The sequence below is a fragment of the Rattus norvegicus genome, chromosome 9 (assembly GCF_021556685.1).
Source record: "Rattus norvegicus strain SHRSP/BbbUtx chromosome 9, alternate assembly SHRSP_T2T, whole genome shotgun sequence".
NCBI lineage: Eukaryota > Metazoa > Chordata > Mammalia > Rodentia > Muridae > Rattus > Rattus norvegicus.
The window spans coordinates 126,068,426-126,087,286 of record NC_141542.1 but is presented as its reverse complement, the minus strand read 5'-3'; the positions used below and the strand labels follow the sequence as shown (position 1 = coordinate 126,087,286).

At 43.3% G+C, this 18,861-nt stretch overlaps 1 protein-coding gene across 5 annotated transcripts in view; it reads right to left on the bottom strand.

Annotated features, from left to right (window-relative positions):
• Myom1 (myomesin 1) overlaps nucleotides 1-18,861 on the bottom strand; it is a 129,285-nt gene that overhangs the window by 40,134 nt on the left and 70,290 nt on the right. For 3 of the 5 annotated variants that reach the window (NM_001432105.1, NM_001432107.1, NM_001432106.1), the window contains 6 exon segments: nucleotides 424-608; nucleotides 2,921-3,047; nucleotides 8,230-8,426; nucleotides 11,814-11,935; nucleotides 14,155-14,329; nucleotides 14,644-14,827. In NM_001432105.1, coding sequence (NP_001419034.1) covers nucleotides 424-608; nucleotides 2,921-3,047; nucleotides 8,230-8,426; nucleotides 11,814-11,935; nucleotides 14,155-14,329; nucleotides 14,644-14,827 — 990 coding nt within the window. 5 annotated transcript variants of the gene reach the window in all.

The window sequence follows — 18,861 nt, the reverse complement described above, 5'->3', positions numbered from 1 at the left end:
AGCACAGGCACGTCCTACTAAGCGAAACAAGGCAGGGCATGGCCGCCAGAGAACTTTCAGTTACAGGTGTGAACTCTGTAAGGACAGCACCCTCCAGGGAAGGGCCACGGTCACAGTTTTTTAAGACCGGTGTGGAACAAAAGCTGAAATGGGGTAAGTCAGAGCAAAGAGAGAAAGAGGAGGGAGCTAGAGGATGCCTTTCATAGCCAGATTAAAGAACTCAGGTGAAATGTCACCCAAGTCTCAAGAATAAAAAAAAAAAAAAAAAAAAAATTCCCCATCTCTAATTACTGCCAAGTAAATGGAATCTCACCAGGAGCCCAAAATATGAAACTGGTCCAGTCTGTCTCTGTTAGCTTAGTGTTAATGGTTTTCATGCTTAGGGAGAGAAAGCACACTCTAAATCACAGGGCAGCCTCTCACCCTCAGGTACTTGTTTGGAATGGCTGCCTCATTAAGTCCTCGCCATTGGTCATCTTTGGCACTGGCTTCCTTCAGGTCCACAAAGTAACCCGTGACTGGAGTCCGGCCTGAGTAGACCGGAGGCTTCCACTGCAGAACCAGGGAGTTCTTCCTGACTTCACTGAGCTTCAGGCTGTGTGGTGGTCCTGGGTCGGGGAGAGAGAGAGAGCAGCAGAAGTCAGTGTTCGAGGAGACTCGCTCTGAGTACACTCGAAGTCTCCCTTCGGGTCTCTCAGCTGATCCTCAGGATGGTAGTCTCTTTAGAGACCTATCAGCCCCCGATTGTAGCCACTGCAAGTTTCCATGGCTGCTATACACTAACGTATAGAGCCCGGTGGTCAAAGATACACTGAGATGCCTCTCAGAGCTGAACGGGCTTCCCTCAGGCTGTTTTCGGGTGGACACAGTCATCCCTTCTTCTGTCACTCTGAGGGTGATTAGCACACAACCCACAGAAGCCTTGACAACCTCTGAGGAAAAGACCCTACGATGTATGCTGTGTGTAGAGTCTGAACTGTGATGTCACCGTGTGTCTCTTTGTGTGACCGCTGGCTGCCGTTCAAGCAGATATCTCCTTTTTCACTCAAATAAACAACTTCTGTCTAACCGACCAATCAAAACCACCTGAAGTGACTCACAGGGACTTAACTTCAACTGCAAACACTGGCATTGCCTTGTTAGGCTTCCGCATCGCTCAACTGGTAGCTCAACATTTGCCTTCCTGTTTACTTTGGTTTGGCAATTTCAAATATGCACCGTTCTCGTTTTCCAGTATCGTCTACGGAAATATACTTAAATATTGGCATCAAACTGTATGGTATGTTCTGCTTAGCAAAGGGCTGTGGTGACTGTGAACTTGGGTCATCCTTGCAGCCAGTGGGGCAGCCGGCCCTCTCTACAGGTGGGACTAGGTGCTGCTGCATCACCTCAGGGAAGACGAAGGCCACATTTCAAGTCCTGACCCTGCCACTTGTTCCTCTTGTGACTCTCCTTGTGTCATTTAACTGGTACCTCAGGTTAGACACCTTCACAATGGAAGGAAGACAAAGTGCTTAGGCTGTACTCTGACACCTGCTCGCCCAACACTCCTCACTAAGTCAAGGAAGCATCGGTGTGTTTGTGGGGGATTTCTTTTCTGAGCCCAACCTGCAACTTTTTTGTCGACATGGCTACTTACCTTGTGGGGGCCTTTAGTGCAGGCTCGCTCATAACTGCTAAGTCTGTAGGCGGTCACATTTAACTTTGAGAAGGATAAGGATTTGGAAACAGATCCACCAAGGGAACCATGGCAAAAAGAACTTTTTAACACCTGGCTCAAAGGCAGGAGTTTGTCTCTGCATATCTGCTGATGTTGAACAAGCCCTGAACCTCTTGTTTCTTTTGCTAACTTTTTATCCACATTTGGAAGAAGTAAAGCAGAGAGGTATTTGTTGAGTAAGGCAATGTGATAATTTTTCAGGGGCGCAGGGTTTCAAACAGAGGACGGGGTAGTAGAACGGGTAGAGTGGGCAGGGTGGCTGCCCACACAGGTTGCCATCATGTGATCCGAAGTGTTCATGCAACCTATGATGCTACCGTGACAGTTGTCAAACCCAGGAGTTCTGTGTCACTCAGAACATCTGGGTCAGAAATCAATACCAAAATGAGACGCAAAATCAAATCATCTACCATGTGCCCATTACTAGTTGGGACCTTAGTGACTTAATAAGTCACTAATATCAATTAATATTCAACGTTTATATGAGTTTGGTTTTATGGCACCATATGAGGCATAAGTATGGGTAGGTTTATCTGCTTATTTCCTTTTTCTCTTCCTCTTGTATCCAGCCACCTCCATGACAACCTCCAAACAGACATTTGCTAGTCAGATTCTATGACTGTTGAGGGAAGGGTGTGGTGTGTGGACAATACAGATACTGGGGCTTAGAAGGGAGAAGCCAGGCTCATAGCCCATTCAGGCATGATAAGCCCATGTAGGTAACTTAGTGACGAGCTAGGAAGAGGGAGGAGGGCAGATAGCTAACAGAGAGAAGCCACCATCTCTGCCTGGTCTCTAGGGGACGATTTGGGTGTAGGTAGGTGCGTGCTTCAGAGCAGGGAGAGCAGCAGGGAAGGATGCAGGAAATGGTTCTGGCAGTAAATTTGCAGTGGGATATGAACTGATGCTCTTAATTGGCCTTTAAGAGACAAATAAAAAGTTCCCAAGTGCTCACTTGGCGCAAAGCCTGTTTCTTTCAGTCCCCCAAACAGAGGCTGAGCAATGGTAGTTATGGGTTTTAGTTGAAATGGGAGCATGAGGACTTTATTTTCAAGTTTACACTGCTATCTATCATTTCATGCTATCGTAAAACATTTTAGGCAAGCATAGCAAGTGGATTCTTGCCTCTTAAGTGCCCTCTAGATAGCACCACAGGTCATTCCAAATATTGCTGGAGTAAAGGCACAGCCCCCAGCTTACCCGGGACAGCAATGGTCCATTCTTCACATTTGAAGCACTCGCTCACTGCAGAGGGCGCTCCCAGCCCTGCGATGTTCATTGCTGACACTTGGAACTGGTACACTGTGTTTTCCTTCAATTCGCTAATCTGTAACGTACACAACATCACAAGCAGTTGTCAGCGTTTTACCTACTTAATTTGATGGGACAAACATCCTATGGCGATTAACATGTAGTTTATTTACTTCTTGTAGTGGATCTATCCTAGGCTACAGCTTGTAAACTATACCCTTTCATAGTACATTCCCGCTGTAATGTAAAGAGAATCTGCCTGTAACTTCAGCACCAGGGAATCTGGTGCCCTCTTCTGGCCTCTTAGGGTACCTGCATGCCCACAGTGCATATGCAGACAAGACACACATACACATAAATAAAAGTAAAATCCAAGAAACAGTAATTGTGCCAGGTGTGGTGGTGGGCAACTTTAATCTCAGCACTTGGGAGTCAGAGGTAGGTGAGTCTCTGAGTTTGAGGCCCGGCTGGGCTAGATAGCAAGTTCCGGGTCTGCGGGGCTACATAGTGTAACCAAAAGGCAATAATAAAACAAGACAAAACAGAAATAAACAAAAGACCCAAGTAATTCATAATATTAAACACACAAGTCAATAATAAACAGAAGTCCATGAGATAGGAAGGGGTAAATGGACTAAAATATTATAAGGTTTTATGTTCCCGAGATGAGAACAAAACAAACAGAGTGATACCAGATTCAAAACTTGTTCAGCCACCTGTTAAAAATCAACCTCAGGACATGTCTCTCCAGGTAAAGTAGGAGGACAGGAAGTGACGTTAACATATATTCAGGGTCAATGTGATATCTCAAAGCATAAAGACCCCGCTGAACCTGAAGTCCACAGGCATCAATCCCCCAGCACCCACAGGACAGGAAGAGACCTGACTCCTGCAAGTTGTCCTCTGACCCCCATATAGGTGGGAACACACAAAATTAATAAATGTGCACAAATGTTTTAAATATTCAAAAGCAGTCAATGAATAATAGAAAGACAAAGTCGAAAATATATAAAATACGGTATTAGCTTTAAAAACAATTGCTGATAAGGTTAAAGATTCCTAAATGATATAAAATAAACCATCAGGCCAAGGGAACTGGTGTAATTCTATAATTCTCTGCTTTCTTTTTTTCTTTTTCTTTTTTTCCTTTTTTGAGGCAGAGTCTCAGATAGCCCAGGTGGCCTTGAATCCCTGGCCCTCCTGCCTTCGCCTCTATAGTACTAGGATTGTACACTTACACTACATGACTTACTTCTGAGCTATTTCTAAAGCACATGAAAAGCATAAAGATACTGGAAGATTGAAAATTAAATGATAAAAAGTTACAAGCCATGTAAACACCAAGTAAAAGGAAAACCTGTACAGTATCACCAGTAATCAAAAACACTGTCTTTAAGGCAGAACTTAACCATTAGCATGAAAGACTCCCTTGGTCTTCATGTAATAATGTCATCTCGAAATACATAAAGCAACATTTTAAATGAGCAGGTTTTCTAGTGAGATGATCCCACAGCTTTCTCTTCCTGTACTGTTCATACCATTCATTGGTATAACATTCTAGCTACTCTCAGGACAATGTTTTCATTTGCACTACAGCAAGAAGCTGATCAACAAAATACAGTATATATTTTTTTTCAAAGGACTACAGATTTTTATTCAATTAGTTGGCTATTCTAAGGAAATATAGTATGTGGCCACTCTGATTCATTTTTTTTTAAAAATTCAAATTCACTTTTAACAAACAAGGACTAAAATAAAACTCTCCTTCATCTGGTAATACTAACTACAAAGTAACTATGTAATGCTCATGTTGGAATGTTTTTACTGTAAGATAAATACCAAGGACTGGTGCTGTGATCCAGTGGTAAAGTGCTTATCAGTCATGCATGAGGCCCTGGCTTCCAGCCTTAGCACTTCAAAATCATAACAAAATGAAAAGGTTGTGTGCTGGTATGTTCCTATAATCCCAGTACTCAGATGTGAGACAGGAGGATTGCTGCAAGTTCTAGGCCACCTAGGTTACATTGTAAGACCTTGTATCAAAAAAATGAAAAAACATACAAATGAGCAAACAAACAAAAAACCCCCAAAGGATCCTGTTTGTAATGACAACATTGCCATTCCTGTTAGAGGTTGTAGGTAGAAAGTAACACAAGAAAACGAAGCATAACTGGTAAAATTTGGAAGTGAAGAAGTAAATGTATTATTTGCATTTAATAGGACTCTTTCTAGGAGAGTCCCAAAGAACCTATAAATTCATGTTTAAGTTAACAAAAAGTGAAACAGCCATATGTAAAAAAATCATTATATGGTATTTGCATTTTTTTATTTCTGTGAATTGTCCTTTGATCTCTACAAGTATGCCACACACATACACACACAAATAAATGGAGAAAACTACTAATGCTCAAGAGCTGGAAGAATCAATATATTTAATCTACCAATTTCTCCTCAACATACAGATAAATTCTCTGCGCCTTCCATCAGAATTCTAACAGATTTTAGTTCAATGTATAATTTTTCCTCATGCTTTGTCTTGGTTTTTGGCAGAAATTAGTAGAAACCTGGTTCTGTAATTTATACCAAAGGGCAAAGAGCTGAGTGACCCTGAAAGCACAAGGAAATGGGAGGATGGGTCATTTGCCAGTAAACTGTGATGACAGGACTAGTGGACTATTAATTTGTCAGAGGCAGACAAACTGACCAGTGCAGAGGACACAGAGCACAGGACAGACGTGAATAAGAAGAATCATGGGAAAGAGAGGAATCTCACTAGGTTTTTGTGGAACGGTGCCTCCGTTGGGGGGAGATCGATTTTGACCCTCGGCTCACAACACATACGAACCTCAAAGCTGAATTAGTAACTGAGATATGAGCATCCGCAAGGCTTCTAGAACGTGACCAAGTGCAGAATCTCTGCGACCCTGGCCTAAGGGAGACCTTTCTGCTAAGAGACATGCGTTTGCTAATTGTGTTTACAACACTAAAGATTGCTGCAGGTTGGGAGGAAAACCATGAGGAAAGTGAGTGAGACTTTGAATGGCATACTAGAGAAGAGTATAGAAAAACGGAGCCTGTGTACAGGAAAAGACCTTGGAACTCATTTGACACTCAAATTATCAAAACTGAGAATGTTTGAATAGTCAAATGTGGGCATTGATGCAGACCAAGGATTCCACATACTTCAGGAAGCAGAAGAGAGCTGCACAGAGGAGGGGAAGACTAACAGAGGTTCTAACTCAACAAGCCTAGTTGCCTAGAAACTGTGACTATGTGTGTTAGCATGCATTGTAACATCATTGTTATGTTGCTTGATGTAGCTAAAAACTGCAACTGTAACTTTCATTGTTTGTCATCTCTGAGGCTTCTTGTCTCCACCTGCTAACCTAGGCTTAGTCCTGGAATCTTCTAGGCTCTGTGCAATCTAGGCCTAGAAGGTTTTCAGCCAATAAGACTTTCTGCTGAATAAGCTCACCCCTTCCTAGTTCTTTCTGATCTCTGGCTGGTTGACTCACCTCAGCTGTTCTGGCTCCAACTCCTCTCGAAGCTGACTGATTCAATCTGGCTTCTCTCCCTCCCCCCCTTCTCTCTCTGCCTCTGACTTTTTGCTCTGCTTGGTCTTAAACTCTGGCAATCTGTTCTAATCTTCTGGTTCCTTCTCATTCTCCTCTGCCTTCACCTGTGTCTCCCTTGTTCTCCCTCTACAACCTGTCTCTACATCTGTCCTGGTGAAACTCCGTCCTCCCTGTGCTTTTTTAAATAGCTTCTCTTTCCTGTTCTATAAGAGTTGGGCGGGGTTGGGGATTTAGCTCAGCGGTAGAGCGCTTGCCTAGCGAGCGCAAGGCCCTGGGTTTGGTCCCCAGCTCCGAAAAAAAGAAAAAAAAGAAAAAAAAAAGAGTTGGGCATACCCTAGTCTGTCAAATCTTTCTCTGATTCATCTGATTCCAGGACTAAGCCTAGGTTAGTAGGTGGAGACAAGGAGCCTCAGAGATGACAAACAATGAAAGTTACAGTTGCAGTTTTTAGCTACATCAAGCAACATAACAATGATGTTACAATTTATGCCTCTCAATTAGATATCACTTTCAAACATGGGTACATTCTTCTACAAACTAACTTTACCTTCATGTTTAGGATTAAAAACATATACTAAGGGCATGTTTTTATTCCAACCAGAGGGATTAAAGGTGTGTGCTAAGGGCTGAGCTGCACTACAATTAGGAACAGGTTTGTTCAGTAAGTAACACAATCTCAGGGTTCACAGCATGATCAAGTATCCTGCTGCAACAACAACAACAACAACAACAACAACAGCAGCAGCAGCAGATCTGTAAGATGGCCTGCACAGCAATCAGTAAGGGAATGGAGGGCATATCATGATAGAGCTGTTTGGTGGGATACCATATGTGATGGAGGTACAACTTTGTAGCTGGATGTGGTGGTGCATGCTGACAGTACTCGCTGGATGAGGCAGTATGGTTACAAGTTTGAGGCCAGTCTGGGCTACCTAATGAGAACCTGTGACAGAAAATAAAACAGTTTTGTGCTAGCATTCTTATGTCATAGATTTCAAATGTTAGGTAGAAGTAGTGTGGTACTGATTTCAACATAGGGTATCTCCTGGTGGCCTAGCCTGACCTTGTTCTGGACTCTCACCGTGTGTGTGTCTGGAGTGCTGGGATTTGGCAACTGGACCTAGCAGGTGATGCTATGGTCAACAGCTGAGCCCACATAAAGAGTCACTCATGATAGGTGGAGCAGTGAAGTCCCACTCCACCCACACTGACAGGAGTTCTCCCCCACTCCCTGACACATGTTCTTCTTTCCGGGTGTAAGAGACGCTATCATAGAGAACGCATCACGAGGAGGAAGGGCAAGTCAGCTGGTTACCCATCATGATTTTAACAGTGAAAATTAAAAACAAACCAGAGATATCGGATCTAGCAACGTTGGGATCTAGTGATATATAATTACAGATAATTTCACAAGTTTTCAAAGAAAATACTAGTTCTCACAAGAAACACACATTTTGTAATGAATATCCTTTAAAAAGTTACGCTTACATTTGAAAGAAAAAATGTAAGTCCGGCTTGGCCAGCCATCTTATCACCAAGGGATGTTTTTCACAGAGTCACACCCGTGTTGACAATGGACACTGACTAGATGACACAAACCCTTCAACGGGTCCTGGGTGTGCACATGCAAGCATTTCGCCATGCACAGGATGCGTCACTCCACAGAGAGACGTGCTCGCTCACCTTGTAGGCTGCATCGCTGACAGCCTTGATGTTGGCTTCCCTCCATTTTCCTGGTACCCCGCCAACCACCTCACGATAGTTCACGTAATAGCCCGTAATCTCTGCCCCGCCGGTCTTATCTGGCTGCTTCCATCCAAGAACCATTGAGTCTCGAAAACTTTCAAGACAAGTGATGTCATAGGGTGGAGATGGCACCGCTGTTGTGAGAGGAAGAGCTCATGAGTAAGAGACATGCATTTCTGAGTCTGAGTACCTTCAGCATCCTGGCCTGGCACTGTGTAAGAGGGCGCTAGACATAGGGCACAATGAAAATGTGAGAAAAATGCGAGGTGGGTCTGAAACTTGGCGCCTGGCTTGGTGTACAAGAAAAAGAAGAGATACTGAGAAAGTGTACTGTAATCATCAAACGAAGATTTTTTAAAAATCCATCTGGAGAAATGGTATGTCCTCAACAAAGTGATCTCCCCATGTGACAAAATATTCCCTTTGGGAATCTACATTTTTATTGTTTCAATGTTTGTTTTTATTTGGCTGCTGTTGACAGTAGAGTTTGTATATATCTTGGTTTCTATCTCAGTATGCTTATTATTATCATCTCCACACAGTTCCAAATGGTCTGTATCCCCATACACTCATCCTGATAGATGTTTGTGTATACTCCAGTCAGGAAGATGTCCTGGAGCTCTGCCAAATGCTCCTTTAAAAAATTACTTTACAGCACAAGGCACAACTCTCCATATGTCTTTCTCTTGGTAGATACATGTTTATCACAGCCATTTTAACTCCTGTGCTTTTAAATTCCTGGTATACAGCACATAAGGCTAGGCAGCCAGTGCTGCATTTGCTAGTGCCCAGCTAGAGAAAATGCCCGAAGGACATTGCAAAAGTCGTTGTATATTTACACGGCTTTGCTGGTCCCCTTTACATCTGGCCACCGAAATGATGGTTTGCAATGAAGAAAGAAAGGTGTGGTGACAGCAAGAAGTCCTTCTAGCTGTGCAAGCACATCAGAATGTTTCCAGGTATTTGTTTAAATTTGTGAGAGTTACATAAATTATCTTGTTCCTATGGAAAGCAACTTTTGGGAACAAAGATGACCTTTGTGATAAAGTCATTTCGTGTGTGTGTGTGTGTGTGTGTGTGTGTGTGTGTGTGTGTGTGTATCCTATTTCAGAACACTTATGAAGACTACCCCACTTATTCTTATTTAATGACATAAATAAGGGTTAAAAACAGGGAAGTAGGGGTTGGGGATTTAGCTCAGTGGTAGAGTGCTTGCCTAGCAAACGCAAGGCCCTGGGTTCGGTCCCCAGCTCCGAAAAAAAAAAAACAAAAAACAAAAAAAAACAGGGAAGTAGAAGAATTATGAAAGCTGGAGTGAAAAGAGATTGGGAATGGACAAGAGACACTTAAAAATTATCAGTGCTTTTTATATGATACATTATATAACACACTAACCCAAAGCACCCACCCAGCTCATAATTAGCTTTCTAACATATAATCTCCCATGAGTCCCTTCTAGGAAGGAGTATTATAGGATATAGCTCTCCGTGACTATAATACTATTCTGAGCTTTTCACTTCCGCCAAGTACTACTGATTTGAGTGAAATATGAACAGTCGTTTAAAAGCCCGAGGTTGAACAACAGAAATGAATAACTCTGAGCTTGGTCCACTGTCACTTCATGGTGAAATATTTTCCTGTGCATGTCCTGAGCACGAATGGGTCAAAGAGCTGCACGTGACCCGGTTGATCTTCAAGTCCTTCCTACCCTCATGTCTAGGGTGTAGACTATCTTCCCGACTAACTCACTTCACCCAAGAGGTCCTGTAAACATTTTGTCACTGCTAAGCCTAAGAAATGACACATAAACGCCACAAGATGACTCTGACAGCGTATGAGATGAAAGCGCGTTGAATGGCTGATAGAAACATGAAATTCAGAAGCGACACCGAGGCAGCATGAACACGGAGGAAGCGAGTGATCCGGACAGTGAGAGGTGAGGGCGATGATGAGCATGATGGGTGAAGGGGTGGACTTGGCAGTTCTCACCTACTGGATCCTTCTTCTTTTCCGGGGGCCCAGATTTACTTTGCTCCTTAGAAGCTACCTCCATGGATGGCGGGCTGAGCTCCTCCTGAACTGATCCATTTACTTTACTTACTTCTTTCTGGCCCCGGTTGGAAGGGCTACTGGGTGGTGAAGGTTTATTAGGTTTGCTACTGGGCAAAGCATCTTTCTGAGAGGTTGGCGGGGAGGCTCCACTCATGGCCCCCCCGGAGTCTGTTAGTCCACCAGGCGTATCACTCAGTTGAGGCCACACATCTGGAGACACTCCTCCCCCTACAGTCACCAGACAACAACAGAAACGGCATGAGCTAGACCCTGTACATGTTACTCTTGGAGCAAAACGAACATCGACATGTAGGACGGCAAGCAGAGCGAAAACCAATCTTGGTTTAACAATGTACGCCAGGGAACAGTTTAACTTCCCTGTAGTTTGGAAGAAGAAGAAATGAGAACAGACACAAACTGCAGACAGAACAGGAACCATTTCTATTTGCGGAACCCCAAAGGTTTTTAGTTTATACAGGAAAAAGCAAATCTCTTGGGAGATAGATGCTCTAATATTCAACAGAATAGAGAAAGGACCGCAAAGTGCACAGACACAAAGTTAAAGACACCGTTTAACACTTATACAAATCGTGACTGTTAGTGCAACAGCAATGTTGTACCTCCCAACCCATACAACAATATGTCTACTACTGTATACCTTACAGGAAGGCAAAGGAGAAAGCTGACCTTCAATCTGGCTGCTGTAGTTCTGCTGCTCCAGCTTTTGAGACAGTGTCTTGCTATGTAGCACAGGACCTTGAGTTCATAATTCTCCTGTTTCAGCTTTCCCACACTGTCACACCCACCTAGTCTTTTTTTTTTCAGTGATAGTGGGGCTTTACACATCATAACTATGTGTTCTTTCCATTCATATGTTAGCATACCGTACATTTTATCTCTGTTTTTCTGAACCAGCTGGATCCCTTACCCACTCTATCCACGATTGGGAGATACAACACACATATACGTATAATTACCTTTTAAAGATGTTACTCTGTTGGTTAGTTTGCAAACAGAGATGAAATATGTGCTTAGGCAGCCGCATGTGTCTAGTATGAATTTCGGCAGCACGGTAATATGCTGTTAGGAAGAAGCCAGGCTCTGTTGCAGATGAGATGGCTTTTAGACACAGTATGACACAAGCTATGGTGATGTACCACTTCATGGAAGCAGGGTGGCCTGCCGGGTCCTGGGATGAACATGAAGTTAGCATGAAGTTTCGTACACTGGGGAATGTCTGAGGAGACTGGGATGTGAAGATGGAAACACTACGACGTAGACGCTGGTGAGTGGTGGAGATCTGTAAGACGTCAGCTACGGAAGGTTAGCATCAGTTGGAGGCAGACAAGATGACCATTTAATGATGGAATCATGGAATGAAATTAGAAACTCTAAACCGCTTATGGAAATGATGGAAAGTTAGGAAGATTCGGTATTTTCCTTAACCAAGTTATGTAAAAGGAACTTACCAATAGCAGCTTTGACTTCAATAGCTTCCGAATCCTGGGAGTATTCACTAAGTCCAGCTGCGTTCACTGCTCTGACCCGGAAAATATAGCTCTGACCAGTTGTCAGTCCGTGGCAAGTAAATCTAAAGGTGAAAGAAAGCTTTCAGAGCCTTTCCTAGGAAGAGCATTAGGGGAAGTGATTGGCAGCTTAACTGAATGGTCTGGACACCTGGATTGTACTGAAAAGATTCATTTTTCAAAAAGAGGGAAAAGACACTGAGAGCTTCCGGTAATATATGCACCTTAGACAAGAAGGCCAGGTGGGCAATTTATAAAACTCACTGTCAGAGAGGGAGAGAGAGAGGGAGGGGGAGGGGGAGGGGGAGGAGGGAGGGGAGGGGAAGGTGAGGGAGAGGGAGAGGGAGAGAGAGACAAAAAGAGAGAGAGGAGAGAGGGGAGAGAGAGAGAGAGAGAGAGTGTGTCTGTGTGTGTGTGTGTGTGTGTGTGTGTGTGTGTGTGTGTGTGCCTGGCTTCTCCTGAATGTTCATCAGAAAATGTTCGACAAGATAACATTAAGTCTACCACATATCAATTCTGCCTAAAGATAAATTAGAGAGTATTTAAAATATCATTAGTGGGTCTAGCACAAATGAGGCACTGACTAAATAATAGGTCTGTTGACAACATCACGGGTAGCTACTTCAGGTATAGACTTAAAATGTAAGGGAATGATAAAACCTAGTTGCTACTTCCTTTATGCCAGAGACGAGAGAAATCGCACTGGAATCTGGCCCCAGAACTACCATGTGGATACAAAGTTCCACAATAAGGTATGAACTCCCTGGTAGATTCACATTTACAACCACCATACCCCTCCACAGCTGCTGTAGCTATATGTAGCATTCCAGGAGTCACTGTGGCATGGAAACCAGCCCTGAAGACTGTAACCCAAAGGAACTAACAGTTCTGCTATGACGCCATTACCACTCACTGTTCAAATATTTAATAAAAGAAGTGGAATCTTTCAGTCTAGGTAGGGTCGAGCTGGTTTGGTGAATATCTATCGAGCATTTCGGGGGTCACGACATCAGTTATGGACATGACGATGAATAACAGACCATCTGCCTTTCACTGGCTCCTGCTTTTGTTGTTGTTGTTGTTGTTGTTAAAGGTAGATGCTGGGGTCCTGGGCTTCTAAGTGCCCCAGGATAGGAACGGAATGCACGAACATTTCAGTCTAAGAAATAAATGTCCTGTGAAATCTGCTGCCCTCTCCCTTAATCTGGTGGCCTCCAGCCTCTGGGGTTCTGCTTCCTCTCATGCTCTGGGAGTCTGTGGCCTTGGGGAAAGGCCAGGCAGAAGCTGCACAACAAGCCCATCAGATATTCTAGGGTTGCTTCTCAGATTTGTCCTAAACTAAAGCAGCTTGACTAGTAGAGAAAACAATTAAAAGTAAGAGAAAACCCAACTTTTCCCACATTGAAAACAGATACAAAGAGGTTGCAAACTATGAGGATGCCCTGTTTCTGTGGGATTTTCTGTCTGCTTGGTCCTGGGTTTGATCATGTTGACTTCAGAGTTTGTAAAGTGCTGTTCTTTTGAAACACCAAGGTGTATACATCTAGTAGAGCATGTTAGGTCCTTAGAGTCTGCTACTACTTTGTGTGTGAAGGACCATCGAGTGTCAGTGGGAAAAAAATATTCAAGAGAATCAGGGAAGAATTATAAAATAAACTTTTAGGTGATATTTTATGTTTCTCTTATGCGTCTGACATCACAAGTCCTTTTTTCCAAATATATTACACTAGCCATGCTCACCTTTAAATTCATTTCGCTAGCTAAAGTAAATGTGTATATGTGTTCTTAATTTTTTAAATTATACCTATATTATATTTTAATTATATTTGTATGTTTGGGGGTATGCCTGTATATGGAGATGCCCATAGAGGTCCAAAGAGACTGTCAGATCCCTTGGAACTGGAGTTACAGGGGATTGTGAATCTCCAAGTGGGTGCTAGGAACTGAACTGGAAAGAGCGGGATCTCTGCAACAGCAGGATGCTTTGACTTACTCATCTCTCTAGCCCTGTGTGTGTGTGTGTGTGTGTGTGTGTGTGTGTGTGTGTGTGTGTGCGCGCGCCTGTGTGTGTGTCTCTGTGTGTGTCTGTGTGTGTGCGCATGTGTGTGTGTGCATGTATGTTTGTGTGTGTGTCTGTGTGTTCTTCCACTGGATGTGTGTACTACGTGTAGTTACAGTGATCCTGGAACACACATGCACACATACAAGTGAATGAGTACATGAACACACACATGTGCAAGCACACACACACACACACACACACACACACACACAAACACATTACCGTGAGCCCTTCACTGGGTTGTTGTTGCAGGGTTCCCACTGGCCAGAGCCAACAACACTGGACTCGATGTAGTACCCAACCAGCTCTTTGGCATCCTTGGACTCCTCCCAAGAAACCACCACTGAGGTATCTGTATTTCTACTTGGGATGATTTTGCCAGGGGCTTTGGGGATATCTGTGTAAAGAGGAAAATGGTGATGAAACTCAAGGTTGTTTAATATATTTCATTTCCACCACGTGTGCAGAAAATGCATGTATTAATATTTTGCACATTCATGTAAAACATGCAGTTGCTCTGCTTCATAATGGATTGTGCTAAACAAATGTTATTTAGGAAACATGAGAAAATGAAATGTCTAAGGACACTGACTACTATAGCCGCTGTTTAAACCTGTGATGTCTGTTTTGCATGAGCAAAGCCATGCTGTTTTATTCTTGGTTTGGAATTCCACATAACGTCACAGTTGCTTGGTCTGACCCTACACTTACCAAGTTTGTCCCCTACGACGGTCACTTCGGTTGACTCTGAGGGTTCACCAACTCCTGCTGAATTTGAGCAGCGGACACGAAAGTGGTAAGATTTCCCCTCCACCAGGTCAAACAGAGCAAAGCGAGGAGACTTCACTGGGAGTTCTGTGTTGACACGCTGCCAGTTTTCTGTTCCCACATCACACTGCAACAGAAACACTGACATCACTGGAAGCCCCCGGAGCACAAAGAGGGCCCATGCCTATTTACCTGCCGACAAACTGCCCTGTTTTCTAAAGCGGGTCTGGAGAAGAGATGTGGAAGAAAGGACATCTGAAGGCCCCAAGATTCTACATTCAATCCAGCTTTTTAGTGTTTGATAAACTATTTTAGCACTTTGCTTCACTTGTATATAAGCAAGCTGTCCATCTACTTATAGAAGTTTTTACTTCAAGGGTAGGTGGGAAAAAAAAGAAGTCTTCACTTCAAGGATGGGGTTGGTGGATTCAATAAACCATCTCGATACTTAAATTTCTGAAATGTTGCTTCCGCCCTGCACTAGCTGTCGCCTCCTCAGAAACGCCTCCCTTCACCAGTTTGGAAGAATTCGGGGCCTTCTCTTGCTACCTTTCCCTGCTGCATTTTGTGATCAAAACACTTGTTGCTAGTAGAAATGTATTTATTCATTGTCTCCTCTGCCAGAAGGTGCATTCCACAAGCTCAGGGCCCTCCTTGCTCAATGTCCTGCCTCAGCCTAGAAGGGCACTCAGAGTTTCTTCTCTGAATGAATGAACAAGTGTGTAAGGTTATAGCAGTCCAAAGATGTTTCTTTGTGAAACTGTGCCCAAGTTTTGGAATAAATCATAAAATACTTTCCAAAAACACAAACAAACTTAAAGAGACTCCTCAGAGGTGTAGTGGCACAGGTTACCTCAGAGATGTAGTGGCACAGGTATGTTACCTGAGCCCTCAAGAGGCTGAAGCAGGAGGAAAAGTCATGAGTTCGAAGACATGCTGGGCTACTGCGATTTCCAGGCCAGATAGGATACAGAGCAGACTCTGTCTCAAAAAACAAAAACAAAAACAAAACAACCAAACAAAAAATTACACAATGTATGAATGAATAAATTCTATTCCTACAGTGACTTGGAAGTCCTTGAATGAAGATGTGAGTTTATGAGTTGACAGGTCATAGCACAGTCAGAGAACAAGTCTAGCAGGACAGAGCACCGTCTGAAGTAAAAGACCCTTCTCTTCTTCTTCTTCTAAGCCCAGCTCTGCTCTTGGTCAGCAAAGGCACAAACTCAGTTGCTCTTGCCTGAGATTTTTATAGGTTAAAAGTCATTTTCAACATAATCTTCCAGAAATCTGTACTTTATAATAGGCAGATTATCTGTCAACGATGACACAGAAGTTTCCAGTACACTATCCAGCGTGATTTCTGTTGACTTGACATGTTTCAGGAGCATGGCAGAAGGGACCCAAAGGGTCTAGACCCAACTAATAAGGAGCTGGATGACCTTGGAATGTGAAATGGGTGCTCTTGGCCTCAACCTTCTCATCTGTATAACAGGTAAATTTAACAAGGTGAAACTCTGGTGTTCCTCCAATATGGTTCACAGTAAAGCGTCATTTGCACGTGTGATCTGCTCCTGTAAGTGATGAAATTCTCCCACATCTTTATATTCTTGGCGTGTCTCCTCAGGGAAAGACCAGAGCAATTATTTATCATTTTTACTTTCATAGTAAAAAAGACAATATCTGCTTTCTGCTGCGCTGGGGATGATATAAGCCATTATAACTTCAACCCGCCTGACTGAACTGCCCCCACTATTGAGAGGAGCAGATTTAAGCTTTGGAAGCAGCCCAGCACAATGCGGGTAGCTTATCCCTTATTTCAAGTGTGCAGAACTACAAGTGTGTGCAATTTTAGAATGCGTGTGTGTGTGTGTGTGTGTGTGTGTGTGTGTGTGTGAAACCTACATAGACTTTACTATTTAATTATCCCCAACCCAAATCTCAAAACATTTTAAGTGTGTTGGATTGGATCAGGAATTTGGAATCTTGGATTAGAGATGCTCATCCCATAGTTGGACTGCCAAGATTTCCCTATGTTCGAATCCTACCTCTGCCTTTTACCTACTGTGTGATCCGGGGCAAATTATAAAACCTATCAATGACCCAGTTTCCTTATTTATAAAATGGGCAAATGAAAATAAAAGTGTGACCCACACAGGGTCGCTGCTAAGAATTACGAAGGTATATAACAAGTGCTGTTCATTACGCAGCCTCCGGCAAATACCACTTCACTTCCATTCCTGAAGATAAAAGCACAGTGAGTGAGTGGCATTGTTCTGCGACTGACGTAACTAGATTTTTGAAAGGGAAATGAGGAAAAATACCCAAGACATGAGCTATCTGAGGTAAAGTTTGAGGCTGGAAAGAACGCAGTGGGATAGGATAGTTTAAAGGAAGATCTTGATTCACCTGGTTCTCTCGCTACTGAGGCCCTCAGTTTCAACCGTCTTAGGGATCACAGGCACGGCTTCAATGTTTGACTATGAGCCTGTAACACGGCAGACCAGCACATAGTTCATGTGCATACAAATCCCCGGTGAAAGTTCCATCAACTGTAAGCATAGGATAGCCTAGGAGATAGCACTGTGGATGTATGAACGTTCTAGGTTGCTGAAAAATGTTCAGGGGACCAGTAAGTAAACCTATGCAAAGGCCAAAACCTCACAAATGGCCCACCAGAAAGAGACTTAGAGCAGAGCGGCTTGGCGTCTAGAAAATCCTGCAAATGCATCCCAGGTCTCTGCACATCCTAGGTCTGCGTCCTTACTCCTCCAGCATCCAGCGTCCCGGATGCTGTACGAGTGGAATACCCTCTGTGAAGCTTCTCCATGTGATGCCATACTCTTAAATATTATCTTTCATTCCATCCAACTGAGCATGCTGGTAAATAAAAGAAGTGTTTAATCGTTTAATAACAGATGATATGTATTTTGATCTGGGAAAGTTACAGACTTTCATGGAAAAACTCAGATTGGTGTGGCCAGAGGAGATGGTCAACAGAAGCCAGTGCTGACTCATGTGAAGACCGTGTCTCAGGATGGGTTGTTATGCGTCATTGTTTCAGCAAAATGGTAATTACAGTCCCAGGGCTAATTCAGAGCCTCTTCCTGTGCAGTGTTTCAAAGAAATGCAGTGAGCGTGGGTGTGTGTGTGAAATATACCAGGAAGTATATGCTTAGCTATTACTCTACCATTGCTTCTATTAAAGTGGAAAAATGCCTAGGACACCACCCAAGTTGTATTTTATTAGGGGATAACATTTATAAAATATGAAACTCTAAATATACTTTTAGATTTCATAAAACCGGACTCTTGAAAGAAGCCCATGTGGCATGGGAAAGCGCCACGAGTTTGTTGTTAGCAGTTTGCTGGAGATGAGAAGGGAGCCGTCCCACCTCAGGGACCCCAGAAAAGCTCACTGCAAGAAAATTAATTAATAATCAGGAGAGCCGCAAGCCGTGACCTGTGTTCCTCTGGTGTAACTCGTGAGAGCCACCAACTTGAAGTAAATACAAGGCTGTCATATGCTTACATACTTCACCAGTGAGGTGCGGACAAAGGCCACTACCATCAGACTCACCTGCCTAATTTAATCCTGAGACCCACATGGAGGAGGGAGGAAACCAACTTCCATAATGTGTGCTGCCATGTGTGTACACACATAAATATATATGTATGTGTATATATGTATGCATATATACATTATATACATATATAAAACATATATTTAAAATTTGCATACTGAAAGGTGTGTATATTGAAAGATCTGTATATAATTAGGCTAACACTCTAGGTCATGGAGTAGGAAGGATCTTGTGGACACTTCTTAGTGGTTGGTAGTGAAGGGGTGACATCTTCTTCAGTGGAATAGCCGCTGGTAAGGCACCGACGTTCTCATAAACAATCCCTGAACCATGCTCCTGTAAGCGACCCTAGTGAAACCCACTGGGTTACCCAAAAATCCAAACAACAACAACAACAACAGCAACAAAACCTCTAAAAACAAAACAAGACCATGGGACAGAGAAAGAGGAGTAAGGTGGGGGAGAAGAAGGGGAGGAGGAGAGAAGGCTATGAAATTGCATGAAAATACAATAATGGAACTCATTATATAAGTCTGTATGTTGGCCAGGCCTCGAGGCACAAGCCTGTAAGCACAGT